General features: G+C 37.7%; 1 protein-coding gene across 1 annotated transcript; it reads left to right on the top strand.

Annotated features, from left to right (window-relative positions):
- Positions 1–9516: 9516 nt before the first annotated feature.
- On the top strand, positions 9517–14723 carry LOC309500518 (uncharacterized protein; the record flags this gene model as incomplete). The annotated part of the gene is made up of 7 exons (XM_082172127.1): positions 9517–9646; positions 10175–10373; positions 10588–10758; positions 13266–13439; positions 13661–13834; positions 14236–14409; positions 14576–14723. The coding sequence occupies 7 exons, from the start codon at positions 9517–9519 to the stop codon at positions 14721–14723; spliced, it is 1170 nt and encodes a 389-aa protein (XP_082028253.1).
- Positions 14724–15023: the final 300 nt, after the last annotated feature.

Here is a 15023-nt window from a genome sequence, read left to right as displayed (position 1 = left end):
AAAATATTATTATTTTTTGCATATTTGAAGTTATATTATGAAAAAAGACCTTAAAAGAAAATTGTGTATTTCATTTTTGTTTCTTCAAAATGACCAGATGCAGCAAGTCAACTCAAAAGTTTTGAATTAGATCTTAAAGAAAGGTCCACTGTTGGATGGTAACGAACGACATATGTTTGGTTGCATTTAAATTTAGCAATATTTCAAACACTGAATATCTCTGTACATCAACATCCTAGAAACAAAGGAAACAGAAAAATAAGGACATGTCTATTGTTTTTTTTTTTAAGAGTAGAAATTATGTTTTAATTAATAGGCAGCCAATACTATCAGTCACATTATTAATATCTTAATAATATAATAATAATTACATTATAATTATGACATTGAGTTGCAGATCCCCTCTTGGCATGTTTTTTTATATATATATATATATATATATATATATATATATATATATAAATGCATATTTGAAGTTATATTATGAGAAATATAATATAATATATATGGTAACCCTTTATAATAACTGCATCCTATTAATCATTAGTTAAGCATTGGTAAACAGATAAATCATAATTCATAAAGCAGACATTAATAAGCAGTTTATAAATACACCTTTAAACGCTGTATTATTGAGTTAGAAGCATATCTATAATGTGTTTAATAATTGCATTTTCATACTTTATTAAATATTAATTATCAATTTATCATTTCTAAATGAAGTATAGCATTATTTACAAATCAGTTATTTAGGTGTTTACAGTGATTAATAAGATCACTTAGAAAGTGTGAGTAAATATAGTAGATTCAGGGAGTTATAAAGCATTTAGTAGTGGTCAGTTCACTATTTTGCGAGCTCATCTAAAGTGAGGACTAGTTATGCTTTGTAAATAATTTATAAAGGAGATTTAAAGACTCAGTTATCTTCTAAACAGAAAAAGGGAACAAACACACACAGTGATAGAGAACATAGAAATATTAACATCCTTTAAATCTCCTTTATAAATGCTTTACAAGGCATAACTAGTCCTCACTTTAGATGAGCTCACAAAAACTCGTTTTCAAAAGCTTGCATTGTCAGGCCCCCAAAATGGCATTTTCGTTGAAATGAACGGCCAAAACGTTTTCAGTTGAAAATGATGTCGTGTAAACAGACCCTAAAGCGTGTATTATTTATTGCACTTTAGTTTTGTTAATTGTTCATTTAAGTTGGCCTATTTATTATATATACAGTTATATATACACTTTTATTCTGGTTTACTGTGTTCACAGAAGCACTGCGGGTGCTTGATGTGTGAATCCTCATGTTCTGTTGTTTATGCTGCTATTTGCACATGTAAATCTACATTTTTTAGGTATTTGAATCGGTCACAGACTATTCTATTCTAAGTCCATTTAATTCTAATCTAACCTTCAAATCATGTCAGTTAACTGATGATGACTGGTTAACAACCATCAGCTTTCAGTCAGAAAACAAAATGTTAAATAAACATCCCTACTTCATATATTTCAACTGAACCAACTAAAAATGTTCAGTGCAGCAAGTCGACATAACATTTTGAGATTGACCTCCAAAATCTTTACAGTGTGTTTGTGATGGCAAGAAATGTACAAAGCAGGCAAACACGTATCGTTCTTTACTATCCAACTGGGGACGCGAAGTTCATTTTGATTAATAAAATCATTTTTCACTGTATAAAGTATGCTTTACGCTATACTAAATATAGGTCACTATAGTGACCTGAAATCGTTACCTTAAAGAGCTATTTCTGTTTGATTAATCCTATAAACCCTAAAGGGACTGCATAACCAAGCATAGAAAGTATCTATGAAGAGAGAAAATAAGCGTTAAATAAGAAAAATTATATTATGAATGAAAAAAGGCATAATATATAATATACTATATATATGTAGTTAAATAATGAAGGCAGACTTCACTGCCAGTTCACTTCACTGTTCACACACACACACACACAGCTCCATTGCAGCCAAGTCCCCTCTTGTATAGATAGAGATCGTTCCGAGAGTCCCCACTAGGCCAGTGTAGAGCGACATTGGTCTGTTAGTAATATAGATATGTATGTGTGTGTGCAATGACACATAACAATGGCAAGTAAATTGTTAGGGACTGCATAACCAAGCATAGAAAGTAAAAAAATTATATTATGAATGATAAGAGGATATTCTCGCCTCTGCTTTTGAACTGTTGCTGCCGGACCGTCTGTATTTTTTACCCCATTGTAGATTTAAATGGTCTTTCCTCAAGCAATTACATTTTTGATAACTGATGATGTTCGTCATTCTTTTCTTTTTTTTCTTTTTTTTACTATGCATATTGTGATCTCTGATGCCTAGGCCTATAAATATTTTTTTTTTTTTTTTTTTTTTTTGCATATTTGAAGTTATATTATGAAAAAAGACCTTAAAATAAAATTGTGTATTTCATTTTTGTTTCTTCAAAATGACCAGATGCAGCAAGTCACCTCAAAAGTTTTGAATTAGATCTTCAAGAAGGGTCCACTGTTGGATGGTAACGAACGACATATGTTTGGTTGCATTTAAATTGAGCAATAATTCAAACACTGACTTTCTCTGTACATCAACATCCTAGAAAAAAAAAGGAAACAGAAAAAAAATGGCATGTCTATTGATTTTATTAGAGTAGAAATTATGTTTTAATTAATAGGCCACAACAGAGAATGAATTTCTTAAAGCAATAACTTTGCTGTAATGTCCACAACATAACGCTTTTGATGTTTTATAGTGCTTTCATTGAAAGTGTGAAAATGAAAGAAAATGAAAAATATCAAATAATATTCTGTATTATTTGTTGGTATGGAACTGCTACTGAGGTACAGACGAAATTATTAAGAAAAGTAGTAACAATAAATTGGTAGGGACTGCATAACCAAGCATAGAAAGTATCTATGAAGAGAGAGCTTTAAATAAGAAAAATAATATTATGAATGATAAGAGGATATTCTCGCCTCTGCTTTTGAACTGTTGCCGTCGGGCTGTCTGTATTTTTTACCCCGTTGTAGATTTAAATGGTCTTTTCTAAAAAAAATCATATTTTTAAATTTTTGATAACTGATGGGTTATATATACAGTATATATCTATATATATATATATAGTTACATAATGAAGGCAGACTTCACTGCCAGTTCACTTCACTGTTCACACACACACACAGCTCCATTGCAGGCTATCAAGTCCCCACTAGTATAGATAGAGATCGTTCAGAGTTTCAGGTCCCCACTTGGCATGTTTTTTTAAAAATAAAAAAATGCATATTTGAAGTTATAAAGTGTGTGTGTGTGTGTGTGTGTGTGTGTGTGTGTGTGTGTGTGTGTGTGTGTGTGTGTGTGTGTGTGTGTGTGTGTGTGTGATAAAGAGGGTCATGCGGGCAGTGGCAACCAACAATGTGTGGAGCCACTACAGTCTGCATGGGAAGCGGAAGAAGCTGCCTTTGATGAAAACATCAGTGTGCAAGGTTATCACACGTGAGTCAATGTTCAGTTTATGAACAACAGCCATAACAAATTTGACACCGAAATAATAAATAACCTTCCGTTTTCTTTTCACAGATGAGGCTTAAGTCTAGTCCCAGACTAAAATGCATGTTTGAGCTGTTTTAACTGAAAGCAACTTGCACTGGGATATCTTAAAATATGTCAGTGCCATTGTTTTGTCTCAAGATGCACACTAGTAATGTTTTTTTTTTTTATAAGGCATGTTTATAAAAGAGTTTGTTAACATGTGGAGGCTACAAAATTCCCATGTAAATGAACAAACAGAACCAAGAAAAAAGCTCTGATCATGTTTCAGTCATACTTCGATATGTTTACAAGACTATTTATCTGTGTATTACATAATATATATATATATATATATATATATATATATATATATAAAGTCATTATTTTGAGAATGCAAGACACACACAAACACATGCCTATCTTCATAATTCTACTTTTGAAAGTTTCAATGCTGCTCAACACCATTTTTTATTCATGAGGATATTGCATTGCATATAATGTGTGCTGGTCAACTAGTCTAAAATTAAGAAACCTGTAGAAAACAGTGAAAAAAACTTCTATTTTTTTCTATTTTCTATTTGTGACGTGCTGTCTATGTGTAACCTTGCCCACTTAATGAGCTCACAGGTAAATCATGTATATAGAATAAACCAGCAGTCAGGACTTTAGGTATAAACGCTTTTACAGAGCAGTTTTATTTCACAAGTCCCTTATATTTGACTTCCTGCTCAGCTACTGTTCGGACGCTCTTGCTTACTGCTCCGCGCTTTGCTCTATCGCTTTTATATTTTATCTTCTATACTTTTATAATTTGAGCTCCTTTTATCACCTAATTTTAACTTCAGCAAATCAGCACAGTGCTCAAACGACAAAGTTTGGATTACTACAAAAACGCAGAATTCTTCTACCCGACCAGCTTACATTCCGGGGAAAGGAAAACACAACTGCCTACAAGGATAAGAGAGAAAATGCCTCTTCTGGAATCTACTTGCTGCACTAACTGCCACAGACTTTTACAAAGGATTGCAGTTCTTGAAACAAAGTTATTTACGGGACCACCAAACCAGACGGAACACACAACAGAGCTTCGTCATGGACGCCCTCAGCATATAGCCGGTGAGTCCCATGAAACTAGTGCTCCTCGACAGGTAGAGAAACAAGCCGATCGACTTACGAATCGATGGCACAAACAGGGAGCGAGACCCAAAGGCACTCGAGACATCAGATTGTCACGAGCCTCACATATTACCGCAGTAGCATCCTCTACCCCAGATACAGCTCTGACAAAGACTGCAAACACTGGTCTCCCACCAACACCTATACATCTTGAGAACAGATTTGAAGTACTAATGAATGTAAATGAGGAATCCCCAAACGTGATGAATGTGATCGAACACAGACTGTATCAGCCAGTAGCTAACACTGACGCTAACTGGCGCTCAAGGTCGAGCAGACAGCGGCACTCAGCTCAGAGCTCAGCCGAGCCCAGGACTCTGATAGTGGGGGACTCCATAATCAGAAACATTAGCTGCAGGGATACAACTACATGCTGCCTTCCACAAGCAACAACTTCTGATATAAACAGGGAACTTCAGAACATTCTAATGAAACATAAGACTGCAAATCGACTCATCATTCATGTGGGGAAGAATGACATTCATAAAGAGCAGTCAGAACTCCTTAAGAAGGATTTCAATGAACTTTTTGAAACACTTAAAAAACTGAAAGTTCAAACATTCATCAGTGGACCACTCCCAGCAAGAGGAACAAACAGGTTTTCACGGTTGCTTGGGATTAATACATGGCTGCAAAAAACCTGCAATATAAAAGGAGTAAACTTCATTGACAACTTCAATCTCTTCTGGAGTCAGAGACAACTATTTCATCGGGATGGCCATCACCCAAACAAACTTGGTTCAAGAGTGTTAAAGGACAACATCTACTTCTCCCTCAATCATCCTTCTGCAGTGTGTGCCAATCCACTCAATCAGAACGGCACACACACACCTGGACACAGTATGAATGACCACAGGACTTCACTTCATGATGTTGACATATCACACAAGGACAATGATAACACCACTGAGCCACAACAACCTCTGCTCACGGACACAATCTCAGCTGAGCCATGCCCACAGAGCTCACCACAGACAGACACATCAGAACTGCTCCAAGATTCAGCACCCAAGGACGACTTCCTGGAAAACAGCCAGGGAAGCCAGGACAGCATATCACAGCCTCCTATAACACCAGAGCAACAGCCCCTTTCACCAGACACATTCTCCCTCTCGCCAGCAACTCCACTTCTGTGCTTCTCACAGAAAATGGAAGAACTTGTGCATGCTGGAACCAGACTATCACACTCTTTTGCTGCAAGCCCCCAGATATCAACCAAAAAACGTCGGGCACCGCTACCACCAAAGCCTGCAGGCCCAGCTCGCCCTCCCCCTGCCTCTGTGAGAGCTCTTCGGCCTCTGCCACAACGCCAGGGCCCACACCCTCCTCCATCTGCTCGAGGTGAACCAAAAACAACTGATACCAGCTCTCAGTGATGTATGTCGGGTCCCCGCTTTGATAACAGTAACTTTCTCAAATGTTTACAGAACAAGCGGGAACCCAGTGTGCCTGTATCTTTCTCTATTGCTGTTCTATTACAAGATAGAAAGTCTAAGGCCTTCAATAGCCGTACAGCAAACTCAACTAATCTGATGCCTATTGCACGTCTAACTAAGATTGGTGTAGGGAAAAAAAGTAAGACTGTTAAGTTAGCAATTTTAAACATCCGCTCACTTAAAAATAAATCACTTCTAGTCAATGACTTAATAACCACAAACAACCTGGATTTTATGCTTCTAAATGAAACCTGGCTAGAAGACAGCTGCAGTGCAACAATCCTCAATGAAACAGCCCCTCCTAACTTTACTTTTATGAGTGTCTGCAGAGCTGTTAAAAGAGGTGGGGGTCTAGCTGCTCTTTTTAAAGATATCTATCAATGTAAGCAAATATCATTTGGGAACTACACATCTTTCAAATATCTGGGTATTGTATTAAAAGGTGCTCCACGCATTTTACTCATCATTATTTACAGGCCTCCAAAATACTCTCCAGCCTTTGCTGAGGAATTTACAGAACTGTTATCAACAATTACCTCAGAGTTTGACTGTTTTGCCATTGCTGGAGATTTTAACATTCACATAGATAATGCAGAAAACAATATGGCAAAAGAAATCAAAACTGTTTTAAAAACTTTTGATCTGACTCAGCATGTACATGGACCCACACACAATCATGGACACACTCTAGATTTACTTATCAGTAAGGGTCTAAACATCTCATCGATTGTTATTAAGGATGTAGCACTGTCTGATCATTTCTGTATTTTCTTTGATATATTGATCTCTCCTGCCACTGAAGCTAGATCTGAGTCTGTCAAGAAGAGATGCTTAAATGAGAACACTAGTGTACTATTTATGAAGGCTATATCCTTAACACCAAGCATATCTGCTGACTCTGTTGATTTTCTCCTTGATTCTTTTAACTCTAAAGTTAAAAGTGCAATTGATGATATTGCTCCTGTGAAAGTCAGGAAGAAGAGTGGCAGACAAAAAGCACCTTGGAGAAACTCAACAGCAGTGCAAAATATGAAAAGACAATGCAGAAAAGCAGAGCGCATGTGGCGGAAGACAAAACTTGTAGTCCATTATAACATCTACAAAGACAGCCTTCATGCTTTCAATATGGAACTAGGCAAAGCTAGACAGACTTTCTTCTCAAATATTATAAACTGCAATTTAAACAACACACGCACTCTTTTTGCTACTGTAGAGAGACTGACAAACCCCCCAAGCCAGATTCCCAGTGAAATGCTCTCAAACAGCAAGTGCAGTGAGTTTGCTTCTTTCTTCTCTGACAAAATCAATAATATCAGAAAGGTGATCAGCACATCCTTGAGTTGTGCTGGGGTCAGACAGATCAGACCACCTGAAAAAGTAGTAACTTTGTCTGATTTCAAAAAAATTGATGGCAAAATTTTGGTAGAAACCGTACAGCACCTTAAAACATCAACATGCGCTCTTGACACACTTCCCACATCTTTTTTCAAAAGTGTGTTAAACAGTTTAGAAGCAGATCTTCTAGAAGTGGTAAATGCCTCACTTCTCTCTGGGAGTTTTCCAAACTCCCTGAAAACTGCAGTTGTCAAGCCCCTCCTGAAAAAGAACAATCTGGATAAGACCATATTAAGCAACTATAGACCGATCTCAAATCTTCCTTTCATAGGCAAGATCATTGAAAAAGTTATCTTCAATCAGCTGAACAAATTCTTAAGCTCGAATGGATACTTTGATAATTTTCAATCTGGTTTCCGACCGCATCACAGCACAGAGACAGCGCTCATAAAGATAATAAACGATATTCGCTTAAATACTGATTCAGGCAAATTATCAGTGCTGGTACTACTCGACCTCAGTGCTGCATTTGACACTGTCGATCACAACATACTTCTTGACAGGCTGGAAAACTGGGTGGGGCTTTCTGGGATAGTCCTAAAATGGTTCAGGTCATACTTAGATGGGAGAGGTTATTATGTGAGTATAGGAGACCATAAGTCTGAGTGGACATCCATGACATGCGGAGTCCCTCAAGGCTCAATTCTTGCGCCACTCCTGTTCAACCTGTATATGCTCCCAATGAGCCAAATAATGAGAAACAACCAAATTGCTTACCACAGCTATGCAGACGACACACAGCTGTACTTAGCCCTATCGCCTAACGATTACAGCCCCATTGACTCCCTATGCCAATGCATTGATGAAGTCAACAGTTGGATGTGTCAAAACTTTCTTCAATTAAACAAAGACAAAACTGAAGTTATTGCGTTTGGAAACAAAGATGAAGTTCTCAAGGTGAACGCATACCTTCACTCTAGGGGTCAAACAACTAAAAATCAAGTCAGGAATCTTGGTGTGACACTAGAGTCAGACCTTAGTTTCAGTAGTCATGTCAAAGCAATAACTAAATCAGCATACTATCATCTGAAAAATATTGCAAGAATTAGATGCTTTGTTTCCAGACAAGACTTAGAGAAACTTGTGCATGCTTTCATCACCAGCAGGGTGGATTATTGTAATGGACTCCTCACTGGCCTTCCCAAAAAGACCATAAGACAGTTGCAGCTCATACAGAACGCTGCCGCCAGGATTCTGAGCAGAACCAGAAAATATGAACATATCACACCAGTCCTCAGGTCTTTACACTGGCTCCCAGTTAGATTTAGGATTGATTTCAAAGTATTATTACTGGTATATAAATCATTCAATGGCCTAGGACCTCAATACATTGCAGATATGCTCACTGAATATAAACCCAACAGATCACTCAGATCATTAGGATCATATCAGCTAGAAATACCAAGGGTTCACTCTAAGCATGGTGAGTCTGCTTTTAGCTATTATGCCAGCCGCAGCTGGAACCAGCTTCCAGAGATCAGATGTGCTCCTACTGTAGTCACATTCAAATCCAGACTCAAAACACTTCTGTTTAGCTGTGCATTTACTGAATGAGCACTGTGCCGCTGTTCGTCCGACTGTACTGTACTGTATTTCATTTTATTTTTCTAAACTGTTTTAATTATTCTTATTTCTTTTTATTATTTTAATTTCTTCTATGTAAAGCACTTTGAATTGCCATTGTGTATGAAATGTGCTATATAAATAAACTTGCCTTGCCTTGCCTTGCCTTGCCTAAACGATCAACTTCACGTCGTTTCTCTTAGTAGGATGAAAATAATCGTACTTAAACTGTGATTAATATACATTTACATTTACATTTAGCTGACGCTTTTATCCAAAGCGACTTACAATTGCTATATATGTCAGAGGTCGCACGCCTCTGGAGCAACTAGGGGTTAAGTGTCTTGCTCAGGGACACATTGGTGTCTCACAGTGGATTCGAACCCGGGTCTCTCACACCAAAGGGATGTGTCTTATCCATTGCGCCACCCCCAATCCCAATCCCAATCCCAATCCCAATCCCAATCCCAATCCCAATCCCAATCCCAATATACAGATAGCGATCAAAGAACAATCTCTTTCCAGTCGCCCAAGCTGTCAATCACACAGCGCGAGTTTATCTGGACACTTGCCAAAACTCGTTATGAAATCAATGACGCTGTTACACTGCACAACGAAGCTCTTACTGTACGTGCATCATGTTTGCTTTGGTGAAATCATTAGTGAAACTGCTTTGCAATGATAAGATCTTCATTCACGCGATCAACAAGCTTACACTGAAGTCTCACAGCAGCCAATCACAGCAGTGGGCGTTTACACTGAAGTCTCACAGCAGCCAATCACAGCAGTGGGCGTTTACACTGAAGTCTCACAGCAGCCAATCACAGCAGTGGGCATTTACACTGAAGTCTCACACAGACACGCCCCTTCAAACAGAGTGTTCAAATCAGAGGCTAAAATCAGGCTAGGAAATATGCCTTTTATTTCTAAATTATAACAAATTTTGATCTAAAAATATACTAACATTATAAGGGCACCCCAGGAAACATTCTAAAATAATAAAATAATCCATGCAATGGGACCTTTAAGGATTTATATTGTTCGGGGTTTAACAGATTAATCAGCTGAATGCTTTCATTCCTGTTCTAGACTCTCTAACTGCAGTGTGACAGAAGAAGGTTATAAAGCTCTGGCTTCAGCTCTGAGATCAAACCCTTCACACCTGATAGAGCTGGATCTCACAGGAAATGATCCTGGACAATCAGGAGTGAAGAAGCTCAATGGTTTACTACAGGATCCAGACTGTCAACTGAAGACACTGAGGTGAGACGGGATCACATAACTAACTAAATTAGTTATATGGAGGCTAAATATTCATAACTAATTTATTATTTTAGCTTGACAATTAGCTGCACCAAAATGATCAAGATCAGATCAGATGCTGCAGGTTCTGTCATGATGATGATTATTATATCGTATCAATTGTTTTTGTAATGCAACAGACATTTAGTTGAGAACTGAATTGACTCTTCTGCAGGTTTTTGAGTCCTGCTGCAGAGGAAGCCTGTCAGTATGTGAATAGAGTTGTGGGTAAAAACCCGTTTCTCCAAAGAAAGCTGAATCTGAGTGAACATGAACTAGGAGACACACGAGTGAATCAGATCGCTGCTCTACTGCAGGATAAACACTGTCAACTCAACACACTGAAGTGAGTATTGCTCATTTATTTATAATATTACTTTCAGAAATGTTCATAACTGCTTTCAATTCAATGTTTGTATTTCCCGAAATGTAAAATGTCTAATTTTGGTGCAGCATATACTGTAACTTGTACAAATTGAACAAGTGCATTTTAAAAGTCTGTGATCAGTATCTGCCTGTAATAAGATCCACTGAACGCTAGTGATGGGCGCTTTCGAAACACGCTTCATGAAGATACGAAACCTTTACGAATCTTTTGTTTTGAATCAGTGGTTCAGAGTGTGTATCAAACTGCCAAAGTCACATGATTTCAGTAAACGAGGCTTAGTTACATCATAACTGTTTCGAAACGTTTGGAAATGTCAATGGTTCACCACTGGGGGGCGATGATCTCTGTGAACCCATGAATCATGCAGATTTACTGAGATTGAACAAGTGTCTGTGGGATTATTTATACATTTGTAGAGGTTTTAATTAGACATTAGTATAATTAAAATGAATAATAGTAGTTAATAGTTTCTTATTGGCCTCCCATCCATAAAATAAACAAACAAGCACTGAAAATTGATAAAAGAGCAAATATTATACAGACACTTGATATTTAATCATATTAGATGATTAGTTAATTGCATTCTATAGATTTTACTTTCAATAAAACATTTGTAATGGGTTTGTAGAAGGTGTTTTTATGCAGTTTTTGGCCAGCGTGTGTCGTTTCAATACTACACGCTTAGACTAACACTTCAAAACAGTGAATCATTTTGCGAAGAAATTGGTTTAATTGATTTGAAGCTTTGAAAAGCTTTGTTTCTCCCATCACTACTGAACGCAAGTGCAGCTTTATTCAAATAAACATGAACAAAACTAAAAAAACAAAGACTTGAGTGAGAAACATGAAGGTCACCAACAGCAGTTACAGGGAACAAAGCCAGACAGAAGACAATGGTAACATGAAGGCAGGGCCGTACGCAGGGTTTTATAAAAACTGAGGTCCCACAATTGATGTTGCTAGGGGGGTTCAGGGGAAATTTAGATTTTCCTGATCTACACATGTGCAATTTATAGTGTTTGAAGGACAAAAAAATTGGATATCAATAGCTTTAAAAGCATGTCAGTGGACAGTAGCATAAATTATTTGTCAAGCAGAAAACAGATTCTTAAACATGAGAATCAGGATAAATGTTGCAATGAATGATCCACACTACACAATTGAAATGCAGAAAGGTTATGCTTATTGTTGACAAAACACAATCACTTATTCCAAACAGGAATGAGAAATGATTCAATGATTATTTTGCATAGATGTTACATTTCAATCAAACACCAATGCAATCCTTCTGTGTCCAGAGGCATATGAGCAATATGTGTGAGCATCAATGGGCACAGTGTGCAATACCTGCTCTTCCTCTCTCATCTCCATCACATTCTCTCTTTCTTCTTCTCTCAGTCTCCTCATCTTCACCTGTATATCTTCCCTTCCCAAAGCTGAGCTTTGATTGATACAGTCTTTGCAAATTGATTATTTCTGTGGGTTGTTTAAAACTTCTATTGTAAAACAGCTGTTTAGTTTCGCTGCTTACATCATATCTCACACTTTATGAGCATTAATTGAAGTGTGTCGTGAAGCGTCGCGCTGGAATTCGAGCTATAACACACATTTCTTTATTAATGACAACATTGTGGTTTACAGTGTATTAAGCACACAAGAAACTCCTGAACACAATGAACCACATTTGTCCCAGTGAGCAAACCAAAGGTGACATTGACACGAAAGAACCTTAAAGTGTCATGAAACCCCTGTTTTAGCTGATCGTTCACATCTCAGAGCTGGGAAAGTCTGAGGAAATGTGCGTGTAAAGCTGTGGAAAAGTGGGAGTGTAGAGGGCGGGAAAAGGGGAGACAACAACCAATAAAACACAGACCTGCAACACACTCATTATACAGACACATGAATATATGACTGCAGAGGGAAAAAAATAAATGGATCTGAAGGCACCTTGATGCTTTTTAAAAATATAACAGAGTCGCTCAGAACCGGCTGACGTACAGAATTGTTCTCTCCAGCCCCGGCAGCCAATCACACGCTCCGAAAGCACACTTCTACCTCACATACCGTGACGTCGCTTCCACTTTACTTTTCAGCCCGGAAGAACCAAATTGCTCAGAAAAACACAAAAATAACCAATTTCCACTTATTGGTAATACTTATGAGTGCTTTTATTATTTTCAGTGATGTGCAGCCTGTACATATCTGTTCACATCTCAAAAATGTGTTTTAGGGTGTTTCATGACCCTTAAAAAATGATATGAAATGAATGTGTAAACTAACATACATAGATCAAGACAACCTTTGTATTGTTACAATGTTGGTAGTATATTTAAATGAACAATGTGTAGTCTTTCTCTGTGTTACCTGAACCTGGATATCCCTGTTTATTTGTCAGCAAAAGTCTGCTGGATGAAGCTAAACACGTTAGTTGATCATCATAAATCTGATTCATTTTCTTTTCTCAGTCTGAGTGAATGCAGTATTACAGAGAAACAGAGTCTCATCCTGACTTCATCTCTGAAATCAAACCCATCACACCTGAGAGAGCTGGACCTGAGCTGGAATGAACTAGGAAACACAGGAGTGAAGCTCTTATGTGACGTACTGAAGGATTCACACTGTAAACTGGAGAGATTGAGGTCAGTCACATTCACAGACAAGAATCAAAATGCTTAAAATCACTTCAACAGTTTAAACTAAAACACTTTATACTCAATATCTCACAGTGAGTCTGAGTTCACATTATATTTCTGCAAACATTTTCACCTTAGTATTTTGTGATCTGGGGAAATAAAGATGAAGATCTCTCTTCCAGTTTTCTTTTCTTCTGTCTTATTTTCTGCTCTCTCTGCTAATGTAGTTTAAGAGGCTGTTATATGACAGATGAAGGTTGTTCTGATGTGACTTCAGCTCTGAAATCAAACCCGTCACACCTGAGAGAGCTGTACCTGAGCTGGAATCAACTAGGAGACTCTGGAGTGAAAAACCTCAGTGATCTACTGATGAACCCACAATTCAAGCTGGAGAAACTACAGTTAGTATCATTATACTGTACAGCAATTACAGTGTGACTGAAGTTTATTTATTTGAAGACAGCAGGGCTTATGTTTCATTGTTTATAGCAGTGCACTTTCTGGGTTTTCCCTATTGCTCACATTTTTATGTGTTTTTTATCTAGATAGTAATTATTTAATTTCCAGCATTTGATACAATGTACTGATTGTGTACATGCAGAAATCTGCCTTTTCAACAGAGAATAAAGAAGAGAGACGTCAAATAAATAGTTGAAAATGAAAGAGAAGAAACAGTGTCTTCCAGCACACAGAACTAGTGTGACTGGGTTTCTGAACAGACTATTGGAAACTAAATGCTGCTGTAGCTCTTTAATAAGATGATCATCATAGATGTGAACTATTGTTATTTCTCTCTCTTCAGTCTGAATAGATGCAGTATTACAGAGAAACAGAGTCTCATCCTGACTTCAGCTCTGAAATCAAACCCGTCACACCTGAGAGAGCTGGACCTGACCTGGAATAAACTAGGAGACTCTGCAGTGAAAAACCTCCGTGATCTACTGATGAACCCACAATTCAAGCTGGAGAAACTAGAGTTAGTATCATTATACTGTACAGCAATTACAGTGTGGCTGAAGTTTATTTATTTGAAGACAGCAGGGCTTATGTTTCATTGTTTATAGCAGTGCACTTTCTGGGTTTTCCCTATTGCTCACATTTTTATGTGTTTTTATCTAGATAGTAATTGTGTAATTTTCTAGTTTACAGTGCTGTGGCATTACAGATGTTTCTTCTCTAACTCAGTCTTCGACTAACTCAAAAGCTCTGCAGTTTTTAAAAGAGCTTGATCTGAGAGGCAATAAGATAGGAGGCTCAATGCAGCGGCTCAGAGACGTGATACGAGACTAGGGTTGGGTACCGAAACCCGGTTCCAATAGGGAACCGGTTCCGATGTAAACGGTAGTATCGAGACCGTATCGAGAATAAGAACGCAACTTTCGGTGCCTGATTTCGGTGCCTGACTTTTTTCACCGCCCCCTATAAAACATCTCGCGGCACGAATGATCCAATAACAAATCATCTCCAGTTAACCAGCAGAGCATTCATTAGTTCGTTTGTTAAATAAGAGACGATCTAGTGCTGAACTGTGTTTTTTAAATGATCAAAGTGCTCGTTGCCGCTGCGATCAGTGGCGCTAATACAGTGTTC

The sequence above is a fragment of the Leuciscus leuciscus genome (assembly GCF_965113295.1).
Source record: "Leuciscus leuciscus genome assembly, chromosome: 6".
NCBI lineage: Eukaryota > Metazoa > Chordata > Actinopteri > Cypriniformes > Leuciscidae > Leuciscus > Leuciscus leuciscus.
The sequence above is the reverse complement of the archived record's forward strand: the minus strand, read 5'-3'. Positions and strand labels throughout refer to the sequence as shown.